The sequence below is a fragment of the Anser anser genome (assembly GCF_964211835.1).
Source record: "Anser anser genome assembly, chromosome: 7".
Lineage (NCBI taxonomy): Eukaryota > Metazoa > Chordata > Aves > Anseriformes > Anatidae > Anser > Anser anser.
Window position 1 is genome coordinate 22,644,720 of NC_139727.1, and position 18,630 is coordinate 22,663,349.

General features: G+C 44.7%; 1 protein-coding gene across 15 annotated transcripts in view; it reads right to left on the reverse strand.

The window, feature by feature from the left end:
- ARHGAP22 (Rho GTPase activating protein 22) overlaps window positions 1–18,630 on the reverse strand; it is a 149,933-nt gene that overhangs the window by 51,923 nt on the left and 79,380 nt on the right. The window contains exon 1 of one of the 15 annotated variants that reach the window (XM_083843376.1): window positions 10,253–11,486. The exons of 13 other annotated variants lie outside the window; for them this stretch is intronic. In XM_083843376.1, coding sequence (XP_083699502.1) covers window positions 10,253–10,304 — 52 coding nt within the window. In that variant the 5' untranslated portion in view covers window positions 10,305–11,486. Of the gene's footprint in view, window positions 1–10,252; window positions 11,487–18,630 lie in introns of those variants that run through there. One more of the 15 variants, XM_083843377.1, reaches the window with a different exon arrangement.

Here is an 18,630-nt window from a genome sequence, read left to right on the forward strand (position 1 = left end):
CAAATGCATGCACAGAAGACTCAGAAAATAGTTGCACATCTGTACAAAGCAGGTCGCATGGTTCAACGTGGTTCTCCAAAGCAACAAGTGCTAGACACTTCTGAGGAATGTATCAAATTATATACTCCAACTGTGGTTATGTTTACACACTATTATAAGGGAGGAAATTCCTTCCTGACCAAAGACGATGATCCTTCATGCTTTGAAATATCTGAATGGAAATGACTGGATAATTTTTATGCATTACCATGCAACCACAAGCAATTTTCTAGCTCTCATAAATTTCTTCAAATCTTTAACACTGAAGACAAGAGTCAAGGGAAATTTTAAATCCTGATGAGCAGTGAGTTACCGCAATACCAGAATAGCAAAATCTGATCTATTTTTATTTGAAAATTTCATTCTGGAAAGATAATACCCAACTGCTGCTAATACCCAACTTCTTTCAGGATTGTTGTGTTCACATTTTCCAGGTATGCTCACTGATAGGAGTGAAGTTGCTCCCGTGCCTTCTAAATAAGTCTCATTACAACTATTTCCTCTTCCCCCTTGCACCTCATAAGCCTAATTTTTCTTTCCTCTGCAACTAACTCCACTATGAAACTTAAAAATACAGTGAGGGAGTCTTCAAAGATGATATTGCTGCCATCTTAGCCAAAGCTATGGACTTTGAACAAAGGAGAACTGAGGTGAAACCATCAGCTGGTACGGCTTTGGCTGTAGACAGCAGCACTCTTAGCTAAGCCTGCAAAGGCTCAGATTCTTTGCAGACTGAATACAGAGTTCTTCAGAAATCCAAGCCAACCAATTACAAACGTTATTTTCTTCAGTGAAGTGACTGAAGCTTTACAGGCACAGTTTTGGCAGCAGCAAATACCCGGCCTATCATTAAGGACACAACACTTACAGACTTTGTTTTCACAAAAATGAAGCTATTTGTTGCATTAACGCAGGAAAGGAATTGAAATGCAAAAGAATATATACTGTAAGCCTTTTGTAAAATGTTGACAAATTTCGGGAAAAAAACCTTGCCCAATTAACAATAAGACAACGTAGATGATACCAGTACTGATCTAAGTCAGAATATAATGCTCTGGGATATCCTGATCCAAGTCTTGCTATAGTTTGCACAGAATAGCAGTTTTATAGCAGTCTCCTTCTGTATCTCGCTAAGTGTTGGTTACCCAATGAATCTTCTAAACGTGACTGCTACACAGTACTCTTTACTGTGGCAATAGTGGTGTCTGGCAAAAAGGACAATTTGTTCTTGTCACTTGGGCTAAGCACTGCAGCCACTCAGAACACAACGGTGGATGGCTAATGGAATTGAGGTTATGCTGATGCACAAAGCAGGGGCCTCAAATCTTTGTGCTTTCAGACAGTTGTCAGTGAACTGCCAGCAGAACAATGCTTTAGAAAAATCAATTCTGCTTCTCTCTACCCAGTGGAAATGGATAAATTCATCCCAGTTAACAGCTTTATCAAAAAGTCCATAAAAGTTCCTTTGAAGTGGTTAATCATTATCAGATGTAACCTCACTTTTCAAAAAACACGCTGATTTAGATGTTCAACAAGAAATGAAAAGAGCCTTGTATGTAAACAACAAATCATCCAAAGAAATGTCTTCAGTTGGTGGATTTGTTCCCAATGAAATTCAAGAGAGCATTGCACAGATCATGTCCTTTGAGACTCAGCGGGTTTCCCAGTGGAAGCCCTGTCTGCAGCGTTCACTGCCATTACAGCACACTGGGATATTACAGACATACCCTCCCACTGCATCCCATCTCAATGCTTCCAAGTCTTCCACAGGTTAGGCCAAAGGCATGTGCACAGGTATTGCCTCTTCTGCCAGCTCACATACCTTTGCTCACCTATTGTAGAGGCACAATAAAGCTCAGATGTGCTTCAGCACAGCTGAGGATAGCAGTTTGTAAAGGCACATTTATAGTTTGGAACTATTCACATTTTTCAACCTGCACTGCAGGATTGCCTCAAGCATTGCCTTGCAAGCTTCCATTCCCACAGCGCAGAAAACTCATGGACACCAAAGCCCTCAGCCACTGACCTGTTGTTTTCCAGCTCCTCCAGACAACAGCAACCTGCTTCTGGGCTTGTATGACCTTCCCCAGCTGTAGGTCTGTACTTGTGGGCTGGGGCAAACTCCAGGAAAGTTACGACCTTCATGCAGAAATCCTTGAACTTCTGATGGTCTTCCCATACCTGCATGGCACTTCTGTCTGAGCGCTCTGTGCTGGGAGGTTTTCTCTGGAGTGGTTAGGTGGCTGAATGGAAATCCTGATGTGTGAGAAACTTCTCCACTATGCCAGCACATACAATCTCTTAGCAAAGTGTGCTGACACCTAAGAGGTACAACACACTGCCAGAAGGTCCTCCAAACTATCTTATACTCTTCCCTGATTTGCAGCGATACATGCCACTTATCAGCCAAAACACCGACTGCAGGAGTGCCAACAGACAAGCAGGTCTTTGTTGTGCTTCAAGCAAAGGCTGCTGACCAAAGCGACATCATAGTCACAGCAGAAGCAGCTCTGTTTATTAACAAGGTAAACTAGAAGAATTTCCACAAAGGAACACAAAAAGGAGACACATGTCGAGGAAACGTTACAAGTCACAGGAACAAGCCCCACTGCAAGAAAAACCTGAAGAAAAGTCTCCATAGAGAACCTGGAAGCCATACAAGCCACAGGCTGAATTTTTCCTAGACCAAGTAAAAGGATGGGCAGGTTTACCCTGTGCTGTTACACGTGCTAGTTTAGGACCCACACATTCTGGGGAAACCCCACCAGAATATTTTTTGTCTATTGTATAACATCCAGGCACAGATGACAACAAAGTTGATATCTCAAGGAACTGGAAAGCCTTTCTCATTGCATATTGCACTACTTAGACTCCAGGGTTGCCAGTTTGGCTGCTTTTGCCAGAGTGACAATAACTATGAAAGTCAGATCTCATTACACAGATTTAGGCCACAGACATCTAGCACTTGGATGAGACTGGTGGAATATCAGCATCATTGCTTGGAATGCTCTCTATAGGCAATGTATTTGGATATTTTTATGCTTACAGTAGCAGAAAGTCCATTTTGACAATATTGACATCAGTGGGCCAGCTCCACAGATGCACTTAGCCCAGCTGGCACACTGAGAAGAACGCAAGCAGGCAGTAGGGTGCATCTGCCTCATAAGCCTCCTCCTCTTCACCCGGCTCCTTCCTGAGAGCACTGAACTGTATGCAGCCCTCACGCTACAAGAATTTTTGTCTCTGCTGTCAAAGGCAGGATAACAGCCAGAAGACAGGGATCTGCCCAGCCAGTGACGTGGTATATTAAAAAGCCTTTCAGCTTCTGTTTCAAAACAAAGAAATCTTGATAAGCCTGAAGCTAGCAGCTGCTGTCAGCAGCATGCTGCCTTCCTTACCTTGGGGACACCTGCTGAGCTACTGCCTCTTTAATATTAGATTAAAACAGTGCCTTTCCATATAATGAATTATGTATCTGCAGTGAAGCTGTGGTACGCAGGGAGCCAGGGAAGACAACATCTGGACATAGAAAAAACATTTGGTTTAATAGTCTGCAAGGCTGGGAGAAAAATCACTGATGGCTTTATATTTTGTCTGAGCCCCAGTCAGGTAACACAGGGGATCAGGGGAATGTGGCAACTGCCTCCTCCTCCTCCCTTCCCCATTTGTTACTGAGAGTAAGCAGGTGAAATTGAAGTCCCTAAAAGGGCGTAAAAATTTAAAATAATGAGGGAAAAAATAACAGAGCTTTAAGCCTGCATATCTTGTGACTGCAACCAGTTTTTAAAAACAATTGCTTTTAACCATTATTTTTATTTAAATACTCCACAGCATGCAAGCAAGAACCCATAGATATCAGTAAAGTATTGCCTTGCCAGTCTGTACCCTCCAGTTGCCTCTCTTTAAGAGACCTTTACCTATAATCTCTGAAGCCAATCTGCAAGTGATTGCCAAACAGATGCAGCCTTCCAGAGATGAAATTTAATAATTGTTCTCCCCTATTTAATATATCTTAGGTGACCTGGGCACCTAGGCATGAAAGCATTATAAAAAGTGATTCAGAGAAGTGTGCATATATGCAAATACATATAGTAAAACATCGGTAAGACTTAAATGCTCCTGTGTTTGCAGGTGTTCTAGACCTGTCCATGTTAAAGACTAAATACGAGGGAAGTCTGGTTCTCAGAAGGAAATGGGCAGTAAAGATAGCCATTTGTACCATACACCTTATGTTAAGGCTCAGCTTCCTCCTAACTAGTTTTGTTACTTGTCTATCCCATTAAAAGTATCCAACCCAGCTTAGACTGGAAGAGGGAAGGAACAGTAATATCACAGTAGCTGCAAATAATGTTATAACAAGGACATGCCAGTGAAAGTGATTTCGATGTTTGCTTTAGATATTAATAAATAAATAAAAAGAAATCAAAGATGTTGCACTGCTGGAATATACTTGTCACAGAACTAAGTATTACTATTTTGGTTTTATGTAAGGGGAAAACAGTCACAGAGAGGTTAAAATTACTTCCCGAGGTCCTATTGTGTGGTAGTGGGAAAATGCCTTCTCTGTATTAAAAAACAGTTTTCAAATTCCACAGCGCAAAATTCCTACATACCAATATAGAACTGAGATACAGAGACACTAAATGACTTCCAGGGTGGTATTGGCTAGCGACTAGCAGAGTCGGGAATGAAAAACAGATATGCCACCTCCAGGAGCCCTGGATTAATCAAACGTTGATTCTCACAAAGCAAGAAATACTGTCTGGAAGGTTAGTCGTGTGCAACTGCAAAGGCAGTGCCAGTCCTAGAAAGCAGAAAGTGAAGAATGAGATGGAACAAGCTGAACAGCACAAAGATTGCTCCCCCAGCACAGGATGGAAAGCAGGCCACTTACTCACCAAAGCAGTGCTCTTGAAATAGGAAAGCCACATTAGAAATTAGGAGTGTATTGTGTCTCAAAAAGCTGTTCCTTCACTCAGCAGCCCAGTGGTTGCCTGGCACCTCCTCTATTTGGAGAGCTTCAGTGCGCGAGCTGAAGTCACCGCGCTCTCAGCAGCGCTCGCATGGCTCATTGAGAGGCACAGCGGTGTGTTGGCCAACGCTGCCTCTCGAGCACTACACGTCTTGGCAGTGCCGGCCTCTCTGGATGCTGAATCCCAGAGCCCTGCGGAGAGAGCAGCCTGGCTCCCACAGCCTCCTAGATACCGCTTGGATAAAGCCCCAGTTCCGCTCAGATTTTACTACTGATGAGGGAGGTTTGCACCGGAGCCGCATGGCTCTGGAAGCCATTTGCTGCACGACAGACGCATCTCTGCGGGGCCCTGCCATCTCCCTTCATGTCCCCATGCCCACGGAGCCCAGCACACCGCTTCCCGGAGCCTCCGGCTGCTCGGAGCAGCAGAGCAGGCAGCCAGGAGCTGACTGCCTGGGGGTCCAGCCTCCCCCCAAACTCCTTGCTTTGATCCCAGGCAACTCACCACAGCGTGTTTGCACCTCTCTGCATCCCAAAGGTACAGAATTAATTCATTTGCAGGGGATTTAAGACTGATTCCTCACTTGGGAAACGTTCCTGGAAAACACTACTCTCCGGGGTTCAAGATGTAATATAGTTACCTAGCCCTATTTTCTGCCTCATTGTGAGGCTTTTGGCCTGTTTTCTCCACTAGAGCAGCCAGCAGATACACAGAGAGTTTAGTAAACAGGAGGAGTCGTGTCACACTGTCTGGGCTTCAGAGTAGGAAGTAAAGCCACAACACCACAGTTCCTACGTCCCCCTAATGACGGAGCTACCCAGCTGCTCTTCCCTCCCCACCAGCTAGACTGAACTGGTGATGTATGGTTGACTGGATGAATGAAGCATTAACGTAAGAACAAAATCACAAGAGCCCCTTTTCAACGTGACTAGCAGATGCAGAGCATCCTCACCTCCAGTCCTGGTCCCTATTTCCCTCAAACCCCAAGGCTGTATGGACCAAACGCTTCCTTTCGCTGAGACAGCTTCTTCCTAACGCATATAAAACCATCCACGTTGCAACCCCATCAGAGGGGAAAACAACCCAGCAGAAACAGAAGGGAGCAGGAGAGGCAACAGAGCTCAGGCCCAAATCCGTGGCCGTGCTAGGGGTGCACACAGAGAGAAGCTCTGGGCGCATCAGGAGCACACCAAGTCCTGCAGCTCGATAACATGCAAAAGGACCCAACCAGCAGCCTCTAGGTACCCCAAGGCTGCTGGGCGCACGCTGCTCTGCTCAGGCAGCAGCCAGCCTCCCCCCCAGGAGCAGCAGAAGCCACACCACTGCTCTGCTGCAGGGGGCATCTCCCCGGCTGCTGAGCGCAGAGCGAGCCCACAACATTACAGAACACCCCCTTCCTTTGAAGCTGAGGCTGTTTGGCTTCCCTGGCTACAAACTAAAACTGTGCCTTAATCATCCAGCTTTGAAGTCCTGTAAATCTACAGCTGTGGCAAAGCGAGGACCATTTGGCAATAAACACGCATTATTAAGTTCTTTGGTGTTTTGGGTTGTGGTTTTTTTTTTTTTCCTCCACTAGAAATCAAGGGACAGGTGAAAACCAACAGTGACTTGCCAGATCAGAGGAAGTTCTGACTGATATTTTACAGCCCAGTTTTGAGTAGTGTTGAGCCAGAGCTCAATGAATGGTCAACGGAAGACAAATTTCATTGTAGGAGAGCTTATGAGAGAACAGCTGTTTTTAACAACAGGCTGCTGAACGTGATAAATGTTTTTCACAGTTTTGATGCCTTGTTTAATGTGGGTGGGGGGACACAACTTTTAGGAGTTTGATGTTGCTTAAAACCCGAGAGAGGGGAAATAAGTGAGCTGCTACTTGTGTCTTCCCAGAACCTGTCATTGCTGTAGGTTTTACCAGAGAATCAGAGTAGGCTAAGGATACATCACCAGCTGAGACCTGTTGGAAATCTCCACAGATTTATTGCAAAGCAAAACATGAGAGAACATTGTGCTCTGTCTTACCTGTATTATTTCAGGGGTGTGCCAAGGCTCTCTCAATCCCTCCACCAAAACAAAACAAACAAAAAAACTAAACAGCGCAGAAAATTAATCCAAAAAGCATCCTAGCCTGGCCCAGTGTACTAGTGAAGAGACAAAATGGAGCACAGCGAGACCAGAAGTCACTTAAGGAGAAACTTGAAACTAATATTGTCCAGAAAGCTAAGAGAAAACCCTGCGCTGCCCGGGATTTCAGGCAATAAGATGTTGGAAAATCACATCCTAGTTCTCAGCTCTGCTGGCCACTTACTGTATTGACCTGGGAAAGTTCCCTCATTAAGGCTGAATCAGGAGTGTTAATTTGGGACTTTTCTTTCCCATGTGACCCAACATTTCTGGCCACAAACTTGTTCATAACTCAGCTCCTGTCCCTAGGCCGTTTGAACGTATGGGAAAGATCATGCACAGACATCTCTGCTCTTGCTGGTTTGCTCCTCTGTTCCCAGGCATTGGGAACAGCAAGCAAGGACAGACCCATTGGAGCCTGTGGCTACTACAGCTTTTATGCAACCACACTTTTGATACTATGCCTAGGGCACTCTGTAATCATTTAATGCCTTTTAACAACCGCATTTACTTACTGGGAAGAATGGAAATCTCCTTACTTAGATCACGGTAAAAACCTCTACGAATGAAGTGCCTTCTGGAAGGGAGCTAGGAGGGATTGCCTCGAGTAACTGGATGGAAAGTGGTTCAAAAACTGGCAGGAGTCCAGCCTGTTCAAAGCAACACTAGTGACAGACAGATGTTAAACAGCTCACGGAGACACCCAGCTACCTCAGCACTCCCTACCCAGACACATAGGCTCTGCCTTAATGTTTTGGCACTTCCCTTCCCAGGCTGTCCTGGAAGCAAGTGGAGAAAGGTTAACACAGAGCAGAAAGGGGATCAGAAGGGAGCAGGGTCCCCAGCCTGTCAGCATGCCTGGACCAAGAGGTATTCTGACAGATAGGTGGATTTCACACATCAAAAGGATTTGACTGAAGCAGGCTCAGAGAAGTAACACACCCTACCCTCTTTGATCCAGAAAGATACTTTTAGAGAAAATCTATTTGGGGTGCTCAGTTAGCTGAAGATTTTCATGTTGGTAGTGACTCCCTAAAATTATGACTAGTTGCTTGCTGTTTTTGGCTAAGCCTGCCTCAGCAACCTTTCCACGACTCAAATTATACCCGTATTGATTCCGTTTAAAAAATGATTACTTCATAGCCCCCTGTTCCTTGCACAGGCTGGGTACCAAGCTGCTCCTCACTTTCTTCCTATGCACACAAGTCTTTCTCCCCAGGCTGAGTTCTAGGGCTAGACAAGTCACAGCCACCACACCGCAGCACTAGCAACGGCCCCCAGCAGATGCAGCAGCACTAAGGCGAGTCCCACAGCCACAGCTCGTGCTCCCCCCCATGCAGCTTCTTGAGGCTTAGCCTCAAACACACCAGCAAGGCGCCTGCCCCCAAGGATGCAGAATGACAGCAGAGCAGCAGCAAGCAGCAGCTCGCTAGGTGAACGATTGAGCAGCGAGTGACTGTTCCCCAGCTTCGCCCTGTAGCCTTTGGAGAGCCGCACTGACTCACGCTGGATGCCTAACGCTGAGCCCCAAGCTTCCACACCCAGTTGTATCTAATACATCGCAGCTCCTTACCACAGTGGGGCAGGGAACATCTCTGAGCAAATAGGATGCACACACCCTGCTGCCTAAGAGACATCAGGGCTGGGTAGTTTTATCTTCAGGTTGCACCTGCCAAAACAGTGTTACTTTTCCTGGCTGTACAACCAGCCCTTTCCTGCACACACAGGTAAGGCAGGCACCGTTCATAAGTGTGTCTCGAGAGGTATTGCTGCCGTGACACATGAGGTAAGGGAAAGCAGCACCCGTCAGCCACCCATCCTCAGTGGGAAAGCAAAAAGGGGGAGCAAAAATTGTCCAACACCTCCTTCTAAACTGGCGTATGCATGTATGCACATACAAAAACAAGCAAACAAACAAACAAAAACAACTTAAAAGCAAATGAATTCAATTTTTTTTTCTCATCCTTCTAATAAATACTTTGTTGGTATAATTACATCCTTAGAAATTCATGAATGATTGCGTAAATGTGTACACCTGCACACATTTTGCTCAATAAAATACTAGAAATTGGTGCTAGCGACTACGAGTCAGCTTAACTCACTTCTCACATCACCACTGTTGTTTCTTGCTTTTAAATAGGAACCCATCAGGAAAAACAAAGGTAGGTTAAAGAAAACAAATTTGATCTCCGCAAAACCTTTTCTTCAACTTTAAACCTGCAATGAAAACCTACAATTCCAGCTTCTAGCTATGCCTTAGAAATGATTCCTATTCAAAGAAGGGATTAGGAAAATGCATGCAATAAATGCTTAGCCAGGTAAGCAAGTCAGATCTCCTCAATTGCTCCACGTCCCAGCTACAAGCTATCACTGCTGCTTTCCTTTATGCAGAACCCCTATCGGGACTGCTGGCTAGATAAATTTCACACTAAAGACACATGAAACAGAACGAGAAGAATACAAGGAATGTATTTCTCTATTAGGAGTTTATCACATTGTTAATTTTTATAGTGCTAGAAGCAAACTGCTCTCAGTTTTGTATCTACCTGGAGGCAGAAAAATCCCGTTTCCTGGAAAAGCCCACATAGCCATTCGATAAGCAAACATCACAACAGTGAGCTAAAAATCTTTGTGGAATCATGCACTCAGGTCACCCTGCATAGAAAAGATGCTAGGAGGAAACAAGCATTTCCTTCACTTGGTGTTATTTAACTTATTATTTCAGCACAGATGAAAAAAATCTTTTTGTCAACAGCAACAAAATACTGGAGCATTACCCAGCTGCCTACCTAACTTATCAGGAAAAACAAATACACGGAGACATTCAGCTTCTGTTTTGTTCTGCGTTAGGGATTCCATCCCCGTGCAAAACATATGCTCCATGTTTAAAGGGTTAAACATTCTCTCGCTTAGTCGGCTTTAGTGAATGTAAAATGCAAGATAATAACATACACTGTATCTTGAACCAAAAATGTGCACAGCATAACAAAACCCCTGTGCTAACCAACCGGCACTATGAATAGACCCATTCCCACTGCTTGTTAATTCAAAATAAATCCTTTACTGAGATTTAAAGCAAAACAGACAACACTAAACACACCAAAAATATCATGACTTACCCTTTCGGAGACACTTGTTTTTCTTAAGATATTTGGCAGTAAAAAACGGCATGGCTGCAACACTAAGGTTTCAGCCAAAGCTGACCTTTTATTACCAAGTGCTAAGAGCAGAATGACTGGACCAAAGAGAGAAAGCAAATTATTATACCAGATCTTTAAAATGCTCAATGATGTGCAAGGGGAATTCAGAGTGGGATAAAGTATGTCAAGTTGCACGGTGGGGATTGCAGATATCTTTCTGCTCATTAGCACTGCTGTTCGAGTTATTTAAAGTGTGCTCGGGGGAAATGAGGACAATTTCCATGACAATATGTACAGTATCATATAAGGAGGAAGCATTTTTTCAGGCAGAACTTCTGCATTACTCAGCTGCTACAGCAACCAACAATACGTTGAGAAGGAAAAAAACACCATCAGGTTTGGATAACATAAAAAAAGATTTTATTAACCAGTTCTTGTCTAGAGAGAGGTTTACAGTGATACATTTTCCACGTCACTTTACCGGGCTATCCCTGCATCTTATTCCTATGCCCTTCTGAAGAAAGGAAGCCTTGCTAAGCAGTTAAAGAAATTATCATGGGTTTCAATTCCAGTTAGTTACCCCAATACTCCTATGCCTCAGTTTCCCTGTCTTTCAAATGGGGTGAAAACGCTGCCATATTTGCATGTGTAAAAATCTTTGAGGTTCTTTGGAAGCGGGTACTAGGAGAAGAACAAGTGCTTAACCCCACTGCTTCGCACTCCGTGATTACAGCTGGTTATTTTCCCTCACGCTGCCATACTGCTTTGAGGACCAAAGACCACCAAAATCTCTCTTGCTTTTTTTCCAGCCAGGATGATCTGACTGATCTGGAAATTCTGTCTTATTCTTCTTGCTTCTGCTACCTCTCTGTAGAGCATAAAGCAGTTTGGTGCTGACTTCATATTCCTTTCTAACTGCATAAAGTTAGCATAGGACATTTAATGGCAATGACATTTACCCATGTCAGTGCTCCTCCCGGTCATCTGCCTCTACTTCACTTGACTGCAATGTATCGCCTGCCCAGGCGCCCCTTCCACCCTCACTCCTTGGAATATGAAGGACAATTCCACGAATTGGACCATGTAATCTTGGGCACACTCATTTCTCTATTCCTCAGGTCTTGTTGTGTGTAGTGAACAGAAAGTGGCACTTGCTCTTAAAAACCCACGGACTTGTCATGGAAAATGTGCAAAAGCAAGCGATCTGTATTTCCATGGGTGTTTCAGCTCTTGGCTTTTACTGCTTCCAGTCTTTGGGGTACTGCCAAGTCACCACTGCACGGAGATGCAAGTAAACCAGTTGGCTGCCAGGGAGAATGTTTATAACCTCTTGCATGACTGGATTTGAAGTCAGCTTTCTAGACTAGCAAAGCAAATGATCTGAACAAAACCAGTACTACTCTTACAAGAACAAATAACTCTATAATGAAAAGTATACAAGCTAGGGGTGCACTGCACCATGCATAGAGCTAATAGCAGGGCTTTTTTTTTTTTTTTTGGAATCAGTTGTTGTCAGCACACAAATATTTTATTTAGGAAATCCAAGTTTCCTCCTTACTTGAGGAAAATCCATTCAGGTAGAAATATGAAAAACTTCACCACAGTTTAGCATTCATAAATCCTGTAATGCTCAATATATGCCATTGCTACTGCGTCTGTACCACCATACCAAGCCAAATTCTCGTCACATCACTGCCAGGTAAACTGCCACATGTCACCTACTGCTGCAGGCTGGGGGTTGGACTTGGGGATGATCCTGGAATGGATTTTGGGGGGGGCAAGCTAGTTACTGTCCTGCCCTTGGAGGCAGCCCAATACCTTCTGCTCCAGAAGCTGGAATAATCTTGCATGCGTTAATATACGTGGGCCTCCTGCTTGAGCTGGGGGTTGGGGCAGAGGACTTCTAGAGGTCCCTCCAGCCATAACCACTGTGATTCTGCCTGCTCCATCCGTGATCAGACAGCATTTAACCGGAACATCTCTCCTTCAAAGACTGAAGGACACTACAATGTGCAAGTAGGGAAGGAATCGGTCAAAGTCTGTCTACACTGTATTTAATCTGGAAACGATGCCTGATCCTAATCTCATGTCACCAAAGAAGAGGATCTGACACAACTTTCTCCCTTACTAACGCAATTACAGCCATTCAAATCTTTCCGCAGAATCTGAAGTCAAGAGGGTGGCGGGGCTTTCTGCCACTCTTCATTCCTTCAGAAGACCCAAACCAAAAGATTTATGCTAGAATCTGGTTATTTTGAAGGAGAAACTCAGCAGTTTCCTCACAGAATTCATCCCTGAACCTCATGCTACTTCCTCCCACTGTCACTGTGTGGCATGTGGGAAAGAAGATCAAGCCCAAAGAGCCCTTGGAACGTCCCCTTTCTCCTTCAGCTTCCTCTTTGCCAGACAACATGCTCCCCTGACAATGACAGGCTGGAGTTTCTGCTGAAGCAAGTGGGCCTTTTTCCTCACAGTAAATTTAAAATAAAAAAAATACCCAGTAAAACCACAGCACCCCAAGGGAATTCCCTTCTCTGCCAGTTTAACACAGGGCAAATTTAGCCTAATGCAGTAATCCCTCCCAGCTGCCTATAAAACTGGCCCTTTTATGACCTCGCACAAAACCCTACTGCTTTCAGCTCCAGTACCCTACACATTATGCCTCATTTCCAGCTCTGCCCTTGGAGCTAAAAGCAGAGGTTGCCCTCCTGCTAGACTCGCCATTTCCAGAGAGAACCCCAGGCTTACACAGACATTTCTCTCTAATCCAGGGCACCAAAACACAGACTGTCTTCCACTCCCCACCTCCTGCTGCCACAATCTCCTCTGGGGGCCCCCAAGACCTTGCTTCTTCAAGACAGGGGAACTGTTTAGTCTCCCCCCCTGGCATTACTCTGTTGCTCAGGCACAGCTTTCCTTAATCAGCTCTCTGATAGAGATCATAACAAACTGTACCCTGACAAAAATCTCCAGATATCAAGAACAGACTGAATTGGATCCAAATCCTTAAATGTATCATTCACCCAGCTTTCAGTCTGCTTCCTATAGTAACACTTTTAGAAAGGACTATATATAACCAGGACTGCATGAAATCTAAATATTTTCGTTGTATACCAGCACTCCAAAAGCACAGAGACCAACCGCAGAGCACATGCAACACGCGATCTCTGCTGTTAGCAGCAGGCTGCCCACAGCAGACGAAAGCACCTAAGACTCTTAACACCGCGTTTTCTGTAACAAATTTCAGTATCAGATTTCAAAATGCTTTACTAAGAAAGCCAGCATCATCTTCCCCATCTTACAAATGGGAACTGGAGAAAGGGATCATGACTTCTGCACAATGACCACAAGATAAAAAAAAGGGAGTACGATGGAGGGAGATTTTTCTGAACGCGCAGAAGCGATCAGCGTGTATGTTTTCACGTTCCCTATCCCTCTCCTGTGGCCCAAGAGGATTTCACCAACTTACAGGAACGGTGGAGTGACAGGCAACAAACATGAAAACTGCTGCTTTCTATTAAAGCAGTTAGTCATGGCCACATGTTGGAATTTTCCTCCGAGTTACAGCCTTGGGGGACTTTCTGCTGATATTTCCCACCTGGGCAAAGTTAGCACAAAACCCAAAGAGAAGGCGGCAGCAGGACTCTACCTTCCTGCTAAAACACATGCTACAGCTTCTGTGGTAAGAGCACACGGCTCCCACTGCCCTTGAAGGAGAGGAATGGCAGTGCCTGGTGGGGAAGGAGGTGCTGAGGGTGCAGCAGGTGCCCTCCAGCCCCCAGCGCGATGGAGGAGCAGGGACTCCCTCCCCGCTCTCCAAAACCAGTCTGGGGCTGGAAGGGGACCCAGCTTGGGGTCAGAGGACAGCCTGGCCACACGCTGGGCAAAAGCTGCCATGCTGTGTGAGCCCTAGCACAGGAAGGAGACCAGATGACTGCAGCATGGCTCAGCCCAGCCTGCCGCCATACCACAGGTTTCTGCTTTATCAGATGGCAAGAGCACGCACTCAGGGTGCCCATTCAAAAAGATTTCTCCTCGCCTCCCCAGCCACAAAGTGATCTGGGAGAAATTCCTGTCTGTTGCTGATCAGGCGGATAAAAGCTGCCTTTTCTCCTTTCAGCAGTTAAAAACAGTCTGCCCTGAAACAAGTAGGGTCATTTTAGTCTGTGACCACATACATAAATTCTATCTACAGAACAAAGGAATCTCAGGTCAATTAAAAAGATCCTGTGGCTACAATATTCTTCTGGGAAGATGCCATCTCCATATGCTCATTACAGCCACATAAATCCCACCCCCTCACTTGCCTTGAGCAAGTAATTGTCTTTAAAAGCAAGCAAAATAATTATTTTTCCAACAGAGTTGTCATCATTAATTATGGCCAGGATAGCCAAGAAGGAGCTCATGCCTGGGCTTTTAAATGCTTGTAGCTAGTTAGCATGGCTGTAACTTTACAGCTTTTTTTTTGCAGTGTTAACATTAACATACTATGGCTTCATTAAATCAAGGCACTCACTGATGAGCTAACCGATTCATTTGCAGAACACCAAGACTCTTCATGCTTATCTGTCCCACACCGAGAACGGGTTTTAAGGGCCGCACAGTTTATGCCTGCACTATGGGTACATTCAAGCAGCTCTGGCTGTATTCCTAAAGTCACATGTTTCAGTGAAGTAGGGATTCACAAACCATGAAGGCTGCAATTTACAGGAATTTGCCAAAAGTCCACTGAGTTACAGGCATATCACTACTCTATTGCTCACCTTTGTAAAGCCCTGTGGCTATAGTCTGTAAACATGTGATAGTAACTTCCTAAAGAGAAATAAAAATTAATGCAAACTTTTGGCTGGCTTCTGTACCTCTCACTGAGCCAAGTCTCCCCCTGAAGTTGATGGGAATTTCCCTGCATAAAGACCACAGAATTTGGCCTACCTTCCTCTTCTAGTTTAAGGGGTGAGGGGGAGAAGCAACAGACCCTGTTTCACTAGGACATCTCTGTAGTTCTCCATTCTGCTGACCAGGGCTTGTTAAGCTGAAGACAGTGATGCGTTGAAAGGTCACTTGGTACAGAAGATTACGATAGAGCGTGAAGTCCACTGAAAGTTTCCAGAAGGCATTCTTTATCTTAATTCATTTTTAAATGACATGTCTCTAAAATAACAGTGACTTTTGTTTGTCAACCAGCCTGCAAAGATCTGGTTTCTGAATCACTGCCACCCCAGGCATTCACAAATCTCAGGTCAGCTGACCAAAATCATGAGACTGGCTTCCAACCAACAGGACTTTCTCATTACTATTTATCTTCTAGTTTCTAAGCCTTTACAGATCCTACTCAGTAGCTTTATTTTAAAGTATTTTTCAGTATTATTTTTCAGTAGCTTTATTTTAAAGCCACAAGCTGTTAAAAAAATAAAAAATACCTTTCTTTTTATTAATGAAAGCTACAAGTTTGACATAGTCATGGTATTCAGAAATAGGGTTTTTAAGGAAAGCACACACACAATAAGACACAGTATGTGAATTCAGGTTTAAGTATTTCCTCCACCTGAGCAAGCAGCCTGTCTTTATGACCTTTGCAAAGCCAAAGCTCAAAGTAGGCAGATCCAGATTTTCTGAACAGTCCAGACTCAAGATTTTGCTTCAGGTTCCCTTGTAAATATGCTCAAGAATCCTTGCTCTCCCTCCTCAGGATCTCCACCTGCATCAGTCCAGCCCATGTCTCAGCCACAGCTGAGATGTACAGCAATGTACATCCTTCAGCTACGTCATTCTCCACCTGCTGCTAGGAGTTTTGAGGGCAAGTCCCATTTTCCTCTGAAGTGCGGTAACCTGTATCCCTACGCGATTGCTCCTATGGAATTTGAGAAAAATATGCTCGGGGGGGACACGGACAGACTAGCAGCTCTATAGTTTACGCTGTGTCCTTACAGCAAAGGTCCTTACATCACTTCGTGTGGATCCCACAACTGACTGCAGGTCAGCACAGTGGGGAGAAGTGCCATGCATTTGCAATAAAAACTTTGCATATAGATAAGAGGGCAATTTGAGATGACCTTGAATATCCTGCAGAAAGACACACTCTTCCATGGGGACATGCTCTGAACACCAGGGACATTTTGACTTTCTCTTAAAAGTCTGCTGCTGCTTTAACATGGACTTGAGGGGCCACAGAGCCACTGCTCCCACAGGGAAAGGAGACTTTGCACCTGGGTCGCAGTGCAGGCCCATGGAAAACCCCCCAGACTTGTTACACTTCGCTTAGTACACTTTGGAAGTGGAATACATGAGATTATGTAGGTGCCTAAAACCAAATGAGGACATAAATATATCTATGGCATTAGCAAAGAATGGCTCAAAATGGAACTGATCCAGTAGTGTACTTTTACTGGTGGAACTGAGTACAAAGCATAGTTTTAGTGACACACTAAGTAAAAGAGGATTGGATAATCACTGCAAAACTGCAAGCATTAAGAGAGCAGGGAATAAGCCTTTGCCTACGTCTTCAGGAAATAGGTGCAATCCTGCTCCTAGTCCTCCTGTGTTTAGCACAGCCATCTCTACTCTCAGCCCCAAACAGGATAATGAAAACAAAAAGGACAGGGATATGGGAGCTGAACAAAAGACCGCACGTGCAACATAAGCTAGCAGCACAGGTTCTGTGGGGATAGCTTCATCCTGCTGCTCCACAGCCACAAACCCCTGAGAATAACCCTCCAGTGCCGTGCAGTCTCACTGCATCCTCCAGCACTGCTGGTAACCGGGAGTCAGAACCTCGCCCCATGTGTGCAATCAAGAGGATGAAAGCCCCAGGCAGCAGTTAAGAGAAAAGCTTTTTTTTTTTTTTTACTCCTCTCCCTGAAGTGAGCTGTGATTTTCATCCCCATTGCACAATTGCCACTCCACAGTCCCTCAAGCATACATAATGCAACACAGTGATGCCAGCCTCACCATGCAAACCACCCCGGGCTTTTATAGGAGCAAGGGAAAAGACAGGAATAAATAGTAAAATGCAAATCAACCACATACTGAATTTCAAAGCTGCCTTTAATTACAATTTCTTCCTGTTTCCCCGGGTGTTGTAAGCACTGCTCTAAGCGAGCCACCCTGGTAAACAGAGTCGTGATCATCTTGTTAAGCTCATTCAAGTACTTTGTGTTTTTCTTGACAATTCAATGTCTTCAAAGCTGAAATCTAGGCTACAGCCAGACTGAAGCATCAAGGTACCAACAATACCTTCAGTGTTTGTATTTTCCCATCCCTCCACCGGGCAGGAGACCGAGACTGAACTTTTCTCTTGCATGTAAAAGCATGAGGAAACCAACAGTGCAGGCTCCCAGCCTAACCCAAGGATATGCCTTCTTTAAAGGCTACACCACTGCTCTCCTGTGACCTGCATCCCTCCAGTGCTGAGCCTAGGTCAGGACCCCTTCTGTTCAGATGATTCTTCCTCACAGCAGCGACCCAACAGTTAGCTTTGTTTTCCCTTTCTCTCCACCAGAGCTGAGAGCAGGACAACTCCCTCTCTTCGGAGCACACAATGACAATAGTAATTGTCCCAGCTATAAAACAGGCTGCTTTAGTCAAACAAAAGCTGCCTTTATTTCAAGGTGCAGCAGGGGAAATAAATACAGTCATGATACTGGGCCAGATTCTCAGCAAGTAGAAGTCAATCAGCTCTAATGAGGTCAGAAAAGCCTAATTTATCCTCAGCTAAGGATCTGGCCCCATTTCTTTCCTGTGCGTAACCACAGCTGAGGGCATTAGGCCCATGAGCTGAGCTCCAGGGCTTCATTTCCACCAGGAGCATTCCCAGGAACGATGGAGGGATGGCAGCATGGACTGAAGAAACACTCTAGTATGCCTACAGCTTAGATTAACAAAGCTGCAGACCTACCACCACAACTTATCCCATAGTTCACACTAAGCAAAAACCTCCCATGACACCAGATAACTGATACCTAACAGCAGGCAGTTTCTGTAAGACAGCTGCATTGATCAGAGACCACCTCAGCTTTCACCCTTGACCAGTACGGAGTATCGTAATGTAACACTGAGCTTCAGACTGGTTCAAGCAGAGTAATTTAACAGGACTGCTTCCTGTAGAAGCACCTCCACAACAGAGCAGAAGAAATCAAAGCTTTGTTACTGGGGGGTGAGGGTATTCCAAGGAGGTTGGAACTGTTCCTTTATTTCAGTGCAGATGGGTTTGACAAAAAAAACAACACTAAAATATTACATTTTGCATGAATTTGAACTTTTTTTTGCTGATATATATTTCTCATCTAAAAGCTAGTATACAGCAAAATAAAAGCTTAAACAAAAGCAATAAGTATAAAGCTAAATGAAAAACATTTGGT